The following is a 16511-nucleotide window of genomic DNA, read 5'->3' as shown; positions in this document are numbered from 1 at the left end:
AGTATGGTGCTTTGATACCATTTGCATCTTTTGGACATTTGTGAAGCATCCTTTTTCTTCTTTGATGGATTAAAAATCATTTGAATGTGCCATGAGACACTGAGTTGCCATGGGACCATCTACGTATTTCTTAAAGCATGCTTCTATTGCAGTGGTCTTAGAAACTGATTTCTCCCCAAAGCAAAAACTACTGATTTTTACTTTGTCAGGGAGATGATTCGATGTTATCAGGAAGTTAAGGTCTAGCCAGCAGTTCTCAGGCAAAATATATATTCATTTGAAAATAGCATCCTCTTTGCAAGGTGTTCTGCCTCTAGCATGGTGTGCCTGAAGTTGTGGTGGGAGGTGGTGGTTACCTAACTTGTATATTTAAAAATCAACACGTAAGAGTTTACAAATGTAAGTTGTTGCTTCTCTAGGGTTTGGTTTGGTTTTTTTTCTCCTTTGCTTGCTCTGCACATCTAAACCTTAACCCTCTGTTTTGTACTGAATTCCTATCTCTCCACTTCCAGGTGGGCACTCTAGAAACAGCAGTGGGAGCTCTGAGTCCAGTCTTCCCAACCTAGCCAGGTCTTTACTGCTGGTGGATCAGCTCATAGACCTGTAGCCGTGACCCAGTAGCAGATGCAGTTCTGTAACCTTCACACCGTAATATACATTTTCATTACGGAATTATAAGAAAATGATTTTTTAAAAAATCTGCTAATAAGGGGCCCTCTAGCCCTTCTCTCCTACCCCTTGCCTTCTCCTGTAGAAATGATAAGGAAAGAAAATCACTTTGGCCCTCCAGATATTCCTTGGCCAGTTCCTCCCTGTTAGTTTGCTGTGTTTTCTCATTACCCTTCTTCAATAGCATTATCTTAAATCAAGCGCTAGCTGCCATGAGCTTCACCTCTGCTGGAATCAACTCCACCCAAAGCTTAACTGTAACTGAAACTAGTGAATTGACACCTTTGTCTCATTCTTGCTAGGAATGGCCTCCCAAACCAACCCTCCCAACCCCTGTCTCCTTTGGCCAGATGCTGATGAATGTGTTTCTCTGTTTTTGCTTTTTATGCTGCTGCATTATTATGAGGACATGGCTTCTTCAGTGGTCTTAACTCTGGGCAGTAGCCTGGAGATGGGTGTGTGACTTAAGAGAGGGTTAAACTGACGGATGGATGGGATATGTTTGAAAAGAGAAATTGAGCCCAGCTCTAGCCAACCAGCTTTGACCTTGTTTGATCATAGACTTAGCCAAGGGATTTTACACCCCATGCAACCTGCCCAGCATTCATCCAGCATTCTGGCTTCCATTGAACCGTGATTTCTCAGATCTGGAGACGTGACTGCAAGTACTTGAGATCCTTGGATAAAATGTGTACGTTATATAAAACCCAAGTATTGCCATTCCTTTTCATGTTAACTGTCCCGAGCCAGGATCTCAGAATTAGACCAAAACAAGACAACGGTGGTAATATGATACCTTTTATTAGAAGACTTTTCATTGGGGGGTGGATGGGGGAGGGGAAGGAATTGTAGCAGAAACAGATGTATTTTTCTTGTGATTTTTATTTTGAATCAAATATTGTAAATTGTGTATAAATGAAGACGCTGAATAGTTCTGTTTCCACTTGGCGTTTCAAGTCTGATATCAGGTGTCTGTACAGGGTTTTGATCTCTTTCCCTTGTATAACTACACAGCAATCCTACGGTGTAACATATGGAATCATTTTGAGTAGACTTGTGTGTTGCTATAAGCTTTCAGCAGGTCCTCTGTCTTTGTAGAATAAGCATGTTGTTCATTTTCAGATAATCAGAAATAAGTGTGCTGACAAGCTAGGCACAATTTGATTCTGGCTACTTACCTTTCTTTCTCTCTGATGTTTGAATCGAAGGACGCAGCCAATGAAATATGTTTAGTCGGTTTTCCTTGGCTTCCTAGATTACAAAACAAAACAAAGCGTAGTTCCTCACTAACCTTAGAATATTGTTCATAAAATAAATAAAGGACCCTGCACTGACATGACAACATGCCTCATGGTCACCCTCTGTATATGTCCTTACTCGTGGAAGTGTATTTTTTTTTCCTTACTTAGAAAGCAATTTTATAAAATTGCCCTTTTGAAAAGAGGTGGGCCCAGAGAAACCCACCGTGGTTCTCTTCCTTGAGCGCCATTTTCCATGATCAGAAGGGGAAACTCTTAGTTGATCAGATTTGTACAAATAAAATTCCAAGCTCATTTGCTTATTTCTCTATCTAGTACTTTTGTTTCTTCTTCCTCACGTTTGCACTTTAAGGGGGGGAAAAAAAAAAGAAAGTTGAGCAGCAACCACGGCCTGCAAAACACTGCACTTTGGAGGTCAAGCTTTGACCCCAGAAACGTGAAAGCAGCCTTTGAAAGGCATCGGAGGAAAAGTCTGAATCTTTCAGTCTTCCTTCTGACTTTAAATACTTCCTCTGCCAGCTGAAACTAGATGAGCTAAGGAAAGCCCTCTGTTAGGATAATGGATCATTTCCAAAATTGAGGGAGGCACAGTCTTCCTGCTGAAGATAAAAAAAGATGTCCTCGAAGAGCTCTCCATGATTGGATGGCAGTGAAAACGGGACTTGGTTTGCCCCTTTATGGACAGGAATATCACCGAAGATCAAAACTGTATTCTTTTTCCTGGACATAGAAAGAATGTATAAACTAATGAAGGAAATGTTTATTTTTAAATAAGAACAATGTTTTATGCCTATGTTTTCCAATTTGATTTTTTTTCATACATATACATGTTAGAAATATAATGAAATATCTAGTTTCTCAATTTAATTGAAACCGTGAAGAGTACAGTTTAGAAATTTGGTATCTCTAAATTGTTCCTTTCATGTATTAACCATAATCACATTGAGATATATTCTCTAGTCATCTGGCTCAATAAAGCTTAATGGAGACTATTAATGAAAACGAACAGACTAGAAGCCAGAGACTAGATGGAGAAAGTCTGAGGGAGATAATGACATGAAATCATCTTGGGTTTATTCTTTAGGAATAAGACCTCAAAGGGGAGAACTATTTTTCTGTTAAGGAATCCATGTGAGTGACTCGGTAAATGGGACCTCCCTTAGCTTATAGCTTCATCCTTGAGCTAAAGGGTTTATTTGATATGACACTAGAGTCACTACAGTGTCTGATAATTGGTAGACACACGGAACTCTAGACTGAGCCACAAGCAGGATCAGAGAGACCAGTCTCTAGTCCATCCACTTCATCTCACAGGCGTGGGACCTGAGGCCGGGCCATGGGAGAAGAGGCCCGGGCAGGACAGGCCACCTGGGATCTCTCCCTGACCTTTGCCAGTCACCTGCCAAGTAGCCGCCAGCAGGCACTCCACTTCTAAGAGCGGTTGTTCCTTGTGTACACAGTGATGAGTTTGGACTGGATGGTCTTTAGGCTTATGGAATTCTAGAGTTCTACGTACGCATTTTATGCTTTGGAAGGACTAGGAAGGATCTGTATAATCCTGATGTTCTTCAGTTACCTTCTGCAGTCCTTACTGTTACTGGAGCAGTATTTACATTCTAGGGAATTATAATGGGCCTTTACTCGCTTGGGTGGCTCTTCCTTGGTTATCTGAATAGAAGCCTACATTATTGGACAGTTTTGGACTTAGATTTTTTAAAAAAAAATCTATCATTTTTTTAAAATGACCCTACCTATTCTAGCAAAACAGTATCAGAAGACTTCAGTTCTTTTTAAATATATAATCAGTGACCTGGCACTTAAAAATGGGCAGATACTATAAGCATATGTTTCTGATTTGCTTTAATCCAACTGTGCCAGAGTACTAACTGTACCAGAACACATCACACTTTTTTTCCCTTACACCATTCAGGTAACTAGATCACCAAATATAAGTCCCAGTATTTTTAAAAACACAGGACTCAGGAGATAAGGTTTAAATGGACACTTCTAACTACGATCATAATTAATTAGTTCTTTATAGCAGACATATCAGAATTTTGGCCGCTTGTTGAGTGTCGTTCCCTTCAAAGGCATCTGGTTTTACTTGGGAGGCTCATACTTACTCTGGTAATGCTGCCTTCATTTAAGTTATTTCTGAAATTACCCCCGTCCTTAGAAATACCATCAAGGACAGTAATAAGGTATAAGAAACTGTCTTGAATTATTATCTAACTAGTACTGCTTTCAGCATCTGGAAGTATGTTCTCTTTCTTGATCTTTTTTCATGACTCCTGGTTCTGAGTCACATTTAGCTGTTTCTAAAAAATGCAATCACCCCCCCCTCCCCAGATGAAGCATGGTTACTATTAAAGACAGGAAAAGGAATAATCCATAGAAAATTCCCAGAGAGGACCTTATAATGGAAAGTGACAACAATCAGCCTCAATTTCCTTAATATTCTGAATAAGGGGACTTCCATAATTTCACTTGTCTTTAGTGGTTTAGAAAATGGAAAGATGCAAATTTTAAAATAACCTCTGAAAGAGGTTGTCACTGTGTTCAGTGTCATTTGATATTGGACTTGGCACTTCCTGAATCAGAGTTATAGAACCTGGATTGCTAATTAGTAGAGGGGAACATACTCAAGAAAAGAACCTGTTTTTCTCAAGATGATATTTTAGTTTTGTTTATAATACTTTTTTTTTTTCCTGCTCTCCTGGCAGGTAATTGAACATTTTGATTCGAACTAACACAGTTTTCTCTAGGTCAGGAACAGTCTGCCTTCAGCAATTTTAGAGGAAGGAGAAGACCTTTGGGGTTGACCTCAGCCTAGAGTATGGAGGGATCTGAGTTCAGCTGAATAAAAGCACATTGTAGATACCTAGGGCCAAAGTAAAGTCTCCCATGATGATGTTTGTCTAAATTTCCAGGAGTCTTTAACTTTCTCCGGCTGTAACATTACCAGGATCATGTAGCCACTAACTTAGAGTTTGGGGACAAAAATGACAGGATTGCCCAAAGTACAAAATTAAGCAAATTAGAGGCTGCTGGGCAGAACAGAGAAACTATCAGAGGGATATTTAAAATGAAATCTTTACTGAAACACTCCAGATAATACAAAGCTATCTTTTATTCCTCTTTAGAGACTATAATTTTACCAACACAAAGTTAGTCTTTTCATTTTCCACGCTAGTCATGTTCCTGAAGTTGGATGTACTTGGGTTTCTTGAGTCAAAATGAATCCCAGATGGCCTCCCTTTCAAATAATCTGTAACAAGATACTACTTTGTTTATCCTGGGTTTCCTTTCCCTAAGGTGGAGGAGGGAGGTTCTTTGGGTAATGCTAACTTATGCAGTTACCAAATGGTGGTGGTTGCTTGAACGGAAGACACTTTCTTGGTTCCCACTTTGATGTAGTGTCCTGACTTTACTCCCTTTCCTGTGAGCATTCTACTTCACCCTATTGCACACCCCCTTTGTCACATGGATGTATATTTACCACAGGTCTTTATCATGTCCTTCCCAAGAAGACAAAGCAAACAGAGGTATGCGAAGCTACCTTACAGAGAAAAGATATGAAATTTAAACATTGCTGCGCAAGTATTGTATAAAAAAAAGTCTGTAAACAATTTATTATGTAAACATACAGGGGAATAAAGACTTTTCTGTTTAAACAGGAGCCTGATGTCCACAGATGTAAATAACTTATAATAGCTGCTGCTTTCCTGAGCCGAAAACCCACTTGTTCAAAAAGGACTTAACCCCATTGTTGAGTGACAGTAACTACCTGTGCACAAGGAAAGTGCAGACACCTGCCGAGGACTTATACCGAGTCACGGCTACCCGTGAGGCTTCCCCTTGTAGACAGGGACAAGAAAACCCCCGTGAGCCTGGATTTGATGTGACTAGACTCAGGTTTGCAAACGGAGCACAGATTTGCAGCTACCCTCCTCTAATTTAATCTTTAATATACCCAGGCCAGTTTAATTAAACATTTGATGTTGGCAACAGCAGTTTTATGCCCAGGGAGAAATCTCTCTCATTTAATGCCCCATTGGCTTGAGAGGCACAGCGTCGCTGGCCCATGTTGGCTCCCACCAAATCCCTGTTCCCCAAGCCATGAGTGTTAATGCCACTGCACAGCATATGGTAGAACCAAACCCTTAATCTTATTATCTAAGCTGAAAGGTCATGGAAATTATTAATTTGATGTACATCTCTTGATCCCCTGAGTTGGCTCCAAGAGTGTGAATTTCAATTGGTGCTGCATTTCTGACCTTCTTGGGAAGGGATAGTTTGCTTTCTAGTTCCTAAATGTATGAGGTTTCTCAGTACTCCCAAGTCTTCATTTTCAGTTTTTGGCAAGAATTATGTCTTCGATACTGCTTGTAACAGGTATTTCCATTTACAGTATGGGGGAAAGTAAAGTTCTGGCTCTGAGTGATGTATTGCACTGAAGAATATACAGCCTGGAATTTAAGTCTTCAGATTCCGATTTTTTTGAAAGCACTCTGATGACCCCGTCACTGTGTCCGTCAGATAAAATCCCCACGGTAAACCTACCCCAAATCATTTAGCACTTGTGGTTGCTTTGAAAGTTAATAGGCAGTTAGTGAGGAAAGTTGCCAAGTCATCAGAGTTTCGGGGACTCCTTTCCTACTCTGTCAAGCATATGAACTCTTACTGAAATCTACATAAATTTGGAGCCTCAAAATAGACTAAAACGGAGTTATCCCTCGTAGAAGTCACAAAAAGTGTGCTCACCCTTAACCTTGCACACAGTCCTACGTGAGAGCAAGAGAAAGAAGTGTGTCTTGCCTTCTTGCTTAATTTAATGTGCTAAACCAAAATGAAAAAGACCTAACCCAGTTTGAGGGGATTAGAACAAAATGGCCTACTTTAGGCTTCATGGTAAGAAAGACCCTTGTGCAGCCCGTGAGACCAGGTCCTGGGTTGAAGGTCTCTACTCCTCGGGAACCACCGGCTGGCTTTAGTGAGCTGTGGTCACGGGGCGTCTGCTGCGCATGCTGTTGGTTGCCAGAGGAGTGGGGCCAAGACATGAGGTTAAATTAGTGCAAATCCGTCTTTGCTAGTAGCCAGACTGTTTCACACACGTTTTCCTAATAGGGGAAGGCCATTTTCATATGCAAGGATTGTTCACCTTGAAAACACATGCTTGCCCTACAAGAACATACGTACTCATATTCCAAAAAGGACCTCTACCTGCCAACAAGATTTAATGTCTATCTTCTGGTTACAGTTACTTAGAATCTCCTCCTCTCTTGACAACTTTGTGCCTTGTGCTGAGGGAGTATGGATGTCTGTGTGTCCCCAAATCCACCAGCATTCTTTGGTCTCCAGAATGCCCGGCTTGGGAGGGCTGCAAAGAGTGGTTGCTCTCTGCTGTAGTCACACTACAACTTCTCGAAAAAGAATGAAGAGGTTAAGAGACTTGGCCATCTCAGGACAATCCTTTAAATGTAGTTTTCCACTCCTAGAAAGCAGATTCATGCTAAGAACCAGAAACAGGTCTGGCTTTGTTTTGAAGAACAGGAAAACAAGTTTCCTCTTCAGACTCAATGTCACAGGGTTTTTGTGACTGGGCTTGTGAGTTTTTGAAAGTTCTTAAAATTGTAGGTGTGGTTTTCCTGTTATGTAACATCAAGGTCCCAGTATATGCTAATTTGGCAGGTTTCCAGTTGACCAAGAACCCACTTTTTAAGTAATTGACATAGGTTAAGTGTGTTCTTCTGTCCAGCTCTGGATATGGTTCCCTCTACTTGGTACTTGATAGTTCCCAAAATGTAGTCTAACACTGCAGGCGTCCAGAGCACCCCTGGTTCTTCAGGTAGCTGCTTTTTGGCATTCTCTGCACACAAGTAGATCTGAGTGAATTCAATTTAAATTTCCCCAAAACACTAACGCCAAACTAGTGTCCGGTTTTCCTTATTGATCGGTATGATGCCAAAATTGGTCATTGGCTTGACTAAATTTACCATTTTCCCCCTAGAAGATATTTTGCTCTCCCACAGAACCAGCATGATAACGCCAACTTTTGGGGTAGCTTTGGAAGATAAGATATTATGCCTTAGTTTTGGCAACTGAAAACTTCATCTAGCTGATGCTGTGTCAGAAAGTGGTTCGAGGAGTCTTGGGAGAGGGGAGCTTTCATGCCTCTTTGCTTGGCAAATCTTATTTTGGAAAGCCTCTTGGCCCCCCTTTTCATTTGAATTTCCTCCCAGAAATCACCACCTAAGAATCACAGTAACAGAACTAATATCAACACACTTGCCTGAGAGGTTAGGATTATGTCTGTCCACATACATTGCAAGAGAGATGTTGCATTGCTTCCTATCAGCTGACTAACGCTTCTGTGTCACCACGCGGGTGCACATACTAAAGCTGCAACGCAGAGAAAACGTATCCTCTTCAAAATCATATTCTGCAAACGCTACTCAGAAAGCGGTTTGGCACCAGTACAGGATTTCACTTAAAGTCTCCTAATCGGAAATTCACTGAATGCATTCAAACTCAGAAAATGAGGGGGACACCCACCTTTTTTTTGTTGTTTCTGAAAACAGTATTTAAGAGAGCTGTTTAAAAAGAAGCGCTGCTAAAGAGTTCTAGCATTCCGAGAAACATAGTATTTTTGTACAGTATCTTCTAAAATGTTCCGATCTCTCTCTACGTCTCTTTACAATGTAATGTCTCTAAGTGACTGGTTTCCCAATAAACTGATTTTGATGCCGCTTCTGCTGTGTTCTGTGTGTTTAATTCAAGCAGAAACCTTAGCCAGGGGATAATTGTTAGCAGGAGTTTCTACTAGTTAATGATTTGCCTAGAAAGGGAGAGGGTAACGTGGGGAGGGCTTGACGGAATTGCCTTAGTACAGAGGTTCCAAGTCATCTACGGAATCCAAACCATTTTACCGAATGCCTGGTGGGTTGGGAAACCCATGATGAAATGATCTCTTTACCCCCAACCACCCTTTCTCTGGATTCTTCTTGCTTAGTTACATATGCCTTTTTCCTGCCCTCTTGCTAACATGTGCCCAATGACATACTTCTAACCTGCTAATATTTCTTGGAAGGTAAGCTCTCTTGCATTCTGATAATTGTCTATTTGATTTAAAAGCCAGAGCACCCTGAGGCATGTCTATCTAGCTAGCTGGAGACTAGTACATTAGAGTTTGCAAATATTTCTGTAATTACCCATGTATTTTACTCCTTCTGCTTAAAGAACTTTATGGTAGATTCATTTAAGCAGAGGAGATCTTCGCTCACTTACAAGACTGAAAACAAAATTCCACAGCAACTCCCGCTGAAGGTGATTTATTTAATATGATTTTGACTGTGTCTCCTCCCCTTAGAAAGCGCCTTCAGAATTGGCATTTGGGGCACTCTTGTGCTCTTTGAGTAGAGCTTATGATTAAATCTTGCATTTATCAAGCAGCCAAGCTCTGCTGCTCTTCTGGGGTGGGGGTGGGGGTTGGGATTAGAACCTGTCCTCAGATTCAGGCAGTGTGGAGCAGATGACCACATGTCAGACACTGAATTGCATTTGTCCCCAGACAATATTTCTACATAATCCAGACCTGCCACGGTGTATGTGGAGATGAGCGACTGGGCTTGTTTTCATGCCATCCTGAGCCAGTGCCAGGTAGAGCAGGTGGCAGTGCCCCGCCCCGCGAGTAGGAGCACTGTGTAGTTATGCTGAATGTCTGTGTGCCTAACATCTTCATCTCCTTTCCTGTGCCTTGTGCCTATCACGTTCCAGAATGTGAGACCGTGATTGCCTGTGTTCCAGTTTGTGTGCCGTTTCCTTGCCTGACTTATTTTTCTGTTTTTCCTTTTCCATTTCAACCTTTATTATTTGGTCCCACAATGTTTCTGCCGCGGGTTGACCGTTTTAAATGTTCCAAGGAGGGTTGAACTGATCTGTGCATTAATCCTGCATTTTGTGCTTTTCTAGGTCTCCAGAGAGAGCCCAATCCCTGTCCTGTCATAACTGTAGAGCACTTTAAAGACTCAGCGGGTGTTAAAGGTCTTCCTCTGTATCCAGACCCCTCCAGAGTACCTGGCACGAAAACTCAGAACAATTTAGAATCTGACTACTTGGCCCGAGATGGCCCTTCAAGCAACAGTTCATTCCACAGCAGTGAAGAGGAAGGGACTGATCTCGAGGGGGACATGCTGGACTGCAGTGGGTCTCGACCTCTCCTCATGGAATCTGAAGAAGAGGATGAGAGCTGCAAGCCTCCCCAGGGGAAGCTGGAAGGACCTATTCCATTCGGTCAGCCAGAAGTCTCTACTGAGCAAGCAAAGGCAGGCCAGGGCGGCAGAAAGAACCAGTTCCAAGCCCTCCCACAACCAACCACGGACGGTCTCGGGGAGCCAGATGTTTTTGCCACAGCCCCCTTCAGGAGCTCGAGGGTTCCAGCTGATGACATGGATATTTTCTCTAAAGCCCCGTTCGTCTCCAAGGGCAGTGTGGCTCCTTCCCAGCCAGAGGAGGCCGACGTGTTCTTGAGAGCTCCGTTTACCAAGAAGAAGAGCATGGAGGAGTTAACAGTTGCCCAGAGCACCTCCCAGGAGGTGGCCGTGCAGGCCAGTCTCCTCGGTCAGACTGATGATATCCCTCTGCTCCCAGGCCTCGAGAGAGCAGTGTATGCCCCTGTCCGAGCTCAGTATTCCATGGCTGCTTTTGTCCAGCAGTCTAACCACCCCTCCCATTCTGTACAAGCAGCAGACCATCTTGACAGCATCTCTCCCAGGGGGCCCTCCCTGGAATCGGGGGGCCTTCCTAATGACAGAAACAAAGGACCTCAGGCCCAGAAAGAAGCTGTCTCAGGCCCGGTGGCTGGCAAACCATTCCGCCCCCAGTCTTTATCCAAATATTCCCGTCACTATAGCCCAGAAGATGAGCCAAGTCCAGAAGCCCAGCCCATCGCTGCCTACAAAATTGTTTCACAGACCAACAAACAGTCGATAGCTGGCTCTGTTTCCATCACATCCCTTTCCTCCAGGACTTCGGAGCTGCCAGCTGCGGATCCGTTTGCTCTAGCACCCTTTCCTTCCAAGTCGGGCAAGCAGAAACCTTAGGAGCGATACCTGAGCCTTCAGGCCTCTGTCTTTACCCCAACCTCTGTACCTACCACGTCACTCCCAGCTGAGCCTGTCTCAGAAGAAATACACCAGTTATTCCCTTTCAGTTCCACCTATCAGAGCAGAACTTCTGCGGGCAACAGACTCAGTTGCAGTGATACTTAGTTGAAACCCCTTTAAGTTATGCTCATTTCTTTTGTTTATATTGATTTCTGGACTTCTGGGCATTTCCATCTCCACCTCCACCCAGAACTCTGCTCTCTTTTTTTGCCCCAAGACTGTTTAAATCCAGACATACTGCACCGCAACCCCAAAGGGGCCATGTTACTGCAAGTTTTTTTCCTGCAGTTCCTGTTCTGAGTCATGTCCATTGAGGACTCAAGATTAGTCCCTTCAGGACTTGGTTTAATGCTCTTGCAAAGGTGATATTTATGGAAGGAAATGCAAGATAAAAATCCTGCAAATCAAGAGGAAGTGTAATCCTGCAGATACTAATCATTCCTGTAAAACCAGCAGCTCTACAAAGGATTCTCTGGATCTGTTTCTGAGTCTTGGCGAGCCAGGCTGGCCTCTCACACGAGTGTTTGTGGGTGTGTAACCTGTGTCAGATCCTTTCCTATGTAGAAATGCAAACAGATGAGATATCTGTGCTCATGTCGAACAGTGTTGAGCCTTCCAACACCCGTGCTTTTTAAATCAGTATGAGTGCATAGGTGTGTGTGTGTGTGTGTGTGCGTGCAGGCACGCGTGCGCAGGGAGCGTTTCGCCTTTAGGTAAATCCTGTCTCACTATGCCTACCTCCGCAATCACTACTGGCATTTGTCTCCTGACCTAACTGACTTGAGCCCTGTTTTAATTTAGTTCTGTCTTTTGGCAAAATTGAATTCATTGGAAGGTGTACGAGAATCCTGCTGAAACTGATGTTTCACGGAGTAGATGTTTTCCTCCAAATTTCCTCCAACAAATTCCATTTATGTGGTCTTAAAAAATTACGATTTTTCCCTCAGAGCAATAGAAAAGAGCACCTTGTCCCAATTCTAACCATTGGTTATGTGGTCTTAGTAATATTTTGAAGTACTTAAAAACCTTAGGTCTGAGCACTCCATGCTGTCCTCATGGAATCAATCATGAGACTGGGCACAAATTAGATTTGCATACTTGTTTGTGTTTTCCAATTCCTTGCTACCCTTCTCTACTGCCTCTTGAGGAAAAATAAATCTGAGACATGTAAGTCAGTTTGGGAGAAGAGTAAAGAGTTGAATCAGCTATCCCTGAAAATCTTTCGATTCTCTATCCTCTGTAGATGTCGAAGTAAGCCAGATAGGTGACTGATTTGTGTTTTTCAAATGTCTTCTATTTCTGGAAAAATCTGACTCATTCCCAGCTGTTTCCAGACCCTTTATTATTAGTGCCTTAAGGTGAAACTTGTGTCCCAATGGAAAGATCTCTGCTGAGGAAGTTCAACCTAATGGAAATAGCTGCAGCAACATGTTTCAACCTGAAAGCTTCCAGTGACTTGTAATCGATGTCAGTGATGTCTCCATTACCTGGAGACTTCGGGAGAGTTGCTTACCAAACCAGATTAATGATTTAAGAATTGGAAATTCATCCAAGAATCAAGCCAGAATGCCAAACTATTGCAGTCGATTAGGTGTCATACTCTTTAAATTTGAAATTCAGGAATCTTGGGGGTAGAATATGGACAGCAACTTTTCAAGACACTTTCTAGTTTGGTCTCCACCTATTTCAAGTGCCCAGGTTAAAAGATAAATAATTGGCACTGGATCAGGGCTATTGGTGATGGTTTTACAACTGAGGTTCCGACCATGCCAGTATTTCACTTTGGTGAATATTAAATGTTCCTTCTAAGAGTCTGCTTTTCTCCCTGTGATTATTTCTGATTTGTGTGTGTGTGTGTGTGTGTGTGCGTGTGTAACAGTGGATGCAAAATCATCTTTCCAGTTGAATAAATAGTTTGGGCTAATGCATATGGAAATTTGCACCCCAGCCTCTCCCCTTGGCCATTATCAAGTAAAGCCCTCCAAGGCAGGAGCTAAGAGGATAGGAATATTCAGAGGGAGTTCTCACCCCAAGTCAGGAACTCTTCAAGTGGAAGGTCATTCTCATTCACTCTCCCAGATATTCAGGATTACCTCTGTAACAGCCCTGCAAAATGTCTTTCCTTTTGGTAATTTAATCACTCCTTCCTAATGAAGTAGCCATTTTAGCTCTCAAGGTAAAAATCAATAAAATCATGGCAATTTTATCACATCGTTGAATCATTTGTCAAGCATGGGCTTGTAACCCTTTTTTATTCTCACTGAAGACCTATGATGGGTGGAGACTCTAAATACATTCTCTGAATAGGAAATGAACATAAACATGCAAATTACTGGCGTTCTTACTGAGTGATGCATGAAAAATTTTGACAATATTACATTAATTATTAGCTAATAACTAGTAAATTCTGCACTGATCTTTGGGTCATATAGGGTAAATGCATCATTTAAAGATAAAATATTCTTGCCAGAGGCCATTCTGAATCTGGAATTCTAGAAAATTTAGTGTTAAGGGAATTAGGAGTGCTCAGGGTGCTTTGAATTAGTAGCAAATGCATGTTTCCAACAACTCTACTGCAAAAGGTTAACATTAAAGAGAAAAAGAAGACATATAGTCAACAAAATGCTACACCTTTTAGTTTTATGTGTTACTTGCTTTACACGTCTGATAGGCAATGCAAGAACTTGTGACTTTCTATTTCAGTGGCACGCAATGAGCCAGAATATATTTAGATATTAAAGCATTGAACCACAACATGCACTGATGAATTCTTTTAAAGACTCTGTGTTAAATGACTAACAGGCACTATTGCATTAATGAAGTTATATTATGTGTGGTGGAAAATATTTACCTCACATACAGCCTGTTAGGCTCCCAGTCCTTGTTAGATTGGAAGATGGAATGAACAAAACTTGATGCGGAAGCAGATGCTGGGCAGGACCTAAGGGAATCTCGGTCATAAATTCAATTTCATTTTGGGCTCAATTGTTATTGAGTTGAAATTTTTCTATGTGTAGATGTGTGTATGTGTTCATGTGCCCATGTTAGGTCTGAGTTTAATCTGGCAACCAACATTTCTTGAAACTTTCAAGAAAAATACCAGCATCTTATTGGCCCGTTATTTATTTAGTAAGTTTTAGAGTACATGTACATCAGTGTTTTAAACTATTTGGTGGACATTTCACTGACTCAAAGTAGCAGATTTCAGTTTTTCTTTAATCACCAGAGTGATCTGACAATACAGATTCAATTATGCTGTATTTGCTTCCATAAAGAAAAGTCATCAGAACATAGGTCATATAATATGTATATGTTTTATCAAATAGGAAATTTTATAGGAGACTGCAGAAGGGTGAGATACAACTTATTCTCCAGCAGGAAGGATACAACTTAAAATGGAGTCACTTGGGTGCCTTTAATAAAGAAAAATGTTATTCTCTGTTTTGTCTTTGGAATTGAAATTGGAGAACACATGCCAGTCAACTCTGGAATGGCTGCTGGTCGCATAGATGCAGTTTTATCTGAGAAATTTGGAACTTGGATGATTTTGCTAAAAGGTACATAAGACAGCCGCTGGAAAGACCGCAGCCTCTAAGGAGGTAGAAACACTTTGTAAACGCCCAGAGTCACCCCTGGGTTCTGATCCTCCAACCCTGCCTGATAGAGTAAACATGAAGATTTTAAATGGAATCATGTAATTTAAATTCAGTTTTCAATGCCTTTGTCAACTACTACTTGTTTTGTTTTTATAAACTATCAGAACACTTGCAAACTTGTGAAATTCACTTAAAGATTTCAAGATGCTTGAAAATAAAAAAAAGTAGTATCTGGTTGGGAATTGTTTCTGTGTTCTTTTTTTTTTTTTAAGATTTTTTATTTATTTATTCGACAGAGATAGAGACAGCCAGCGAGAGAGGGAACACAAGCAGGGGGAGTGGGAGAGGAAGAAGCAGGCTCCTAGCGGAGGAGCCTGATGTGAGGCTCGATCCCATAACGCTGGGATCACGCCCTGAGCCGAAGGCAGACGCTTAATTAACCACTGTGCCACCCAGGCGCCCCTGTTTCTGTGTTCTTTTGCTACAGAATAAGTCTTCTAGGTTGCTGAAAACAGCTAGCTGTCTCAGCTTAGATGTGAGAATCCACACTGGCAGTATCTTGATTCCCCAGGTGCCACCTTGCTCTCTGACTTCCTGGTCCTCCCTGCCTCATTTGTATCTTGATCTTTATTAGGAAACAGGCCTCCCGTGTGGTTGCCAACATCCCATCACTAAAACACTACCAGACACAGCTTTTTCCTGCTGCTTCTCTACTCCGGCAAGTCTTCCTGGCTCACCTTCCTTGTTCCTGCTCCCACTTCATTTCCTCACTTAACACTGCCTGACTATGACCATACTAACAAGTGGATGATGAGAGGTATAACCGAATGAATGATCATGTTAACTTTTATGTGCCTTTGTAGTTGTAAACAGTTTCTTCCTAAATTTCAGCCTAACCAATGATGATCTCACCACACTGGAATAATTACAAATAAGAATGAAATGACTCACCTTCCCCATTTCTTATGGACTAGAAGAACAGATGAAGGAGGGTTCGCAGAAGGCCAGCCTTACTCTGGAGACACAACCCAAAGGCATTTCTCCACCATGATCTGACACAGGCCCAGTGTACCCCAGAATGCAGGGGTAAATTTAGGTGTGAAAGGGCTCCGGGATAGCTTGTAAAAATGGCTGTTAACCAGCACACTGGTGGCTCAGTCCAGTATTCCCAGAACTTGTAATTCTGTAAGAAATTTAGTCCGAGCTACTTCCCGGCAGTCTCAGAATGGGTGACACTGTTGTGAGTTTATAGTAATGTTTTGTTCTTGAAATCAAGTCAGTGTTATCTTCATTGCATTGTGATAGAACTCTATGTACGTGTTAAAGGGATTTGTTTGATTCCTTTTGGCAAGAGATTGCAGAAATGGTTTTTGTTTTTGTTTGGAGAAATGGTTTTTAACAATGTTAGTTACAAAGTGAGACTTTGGGAGTGAGAGAAGACAATGTATAGCCTTTTCACTCTGAAATGGCAAAATAGTTGTATTCTTTGAGTCTACCAAAGACTCCTGTTTGAGGATTGTGAATGGAGAGGGGTGTGTGTGTGTGTGTGTGTGTGTGTGTGTGTCCGTGTCCTCATGCTTTCTGCCATGGTGTTAAGACCTCCTTATGAAGGCCTCCAAAGAATACCAAATGGTGACAGTAGTCAACAACACAGTAGTAGTTGGCTTGAGTGAATTCAGTCCCATTTGCCAACAACTCAGAGAACCGGAGTTGTTCTAGATAAAGGTGGGAAAAATCAGCCATTGCCTTAGCCTGTTTCCACAGTAAGAATGCTCTTCTCATCCACAAGGATGAAACTCAGTAGGGTTTGACCTGAAGCCTTG

The 16511-nt window shown here is 41.9% G+C and overlaps 1 protein-coding gene across 22 annotated transcripts in view; it reads left to right on the top strand.

The window, feature by feature from the left end:
* The window catches only part of AAK1 (AP2 associated kinase 1), a 164661-nt gene extending 149731 nt beyond the window's left edge, over positions 1-14930 (top strand). For 15 of the 22 annotated variants that reach the window (XM_034659262.1, XM_034659254.1, XM_034659269.1 and 12 more), the window contains one exon: positions 9900-14930. In XM_034659262.1, the coding sequence (XP_034515153.1) occupies positions 9900-11029 (1130 nt within the window). In that variant the 3' untranslated portion in view covers positions 11030-14930. Of the gene's footprint in view, positions 1-512; positions 9858-9899 lie in introns of those variants that run through there. The other 7 variants (XM_034659272.1, XM_034659276.1, XM_034659274.1 and 4 more) reach the window with 2 other exon arrangements.
* Positions 14931-16511: the final 1581 nt, after the last annotated feature.

This window comes from Ailuropoda melanoleuca, chromosome 4 (assembly GCF_002007445.2).
Source record: "Ailuropoda melanoleuca isolate Jingjing chromosome 4, ASM200744v2, whole genome shotgun sequence".
NCBI classification, from domain to species: domain Eukaryota; kingdom Metazoa; phylum Chordata; class Mammalia; order Carnivora; family Ursidae; genus Ailuropoda; species Ailuropoda melanoleuca.
This window is presented reverse-complemented; position numbering and strand designations above follow the sequence as displayed.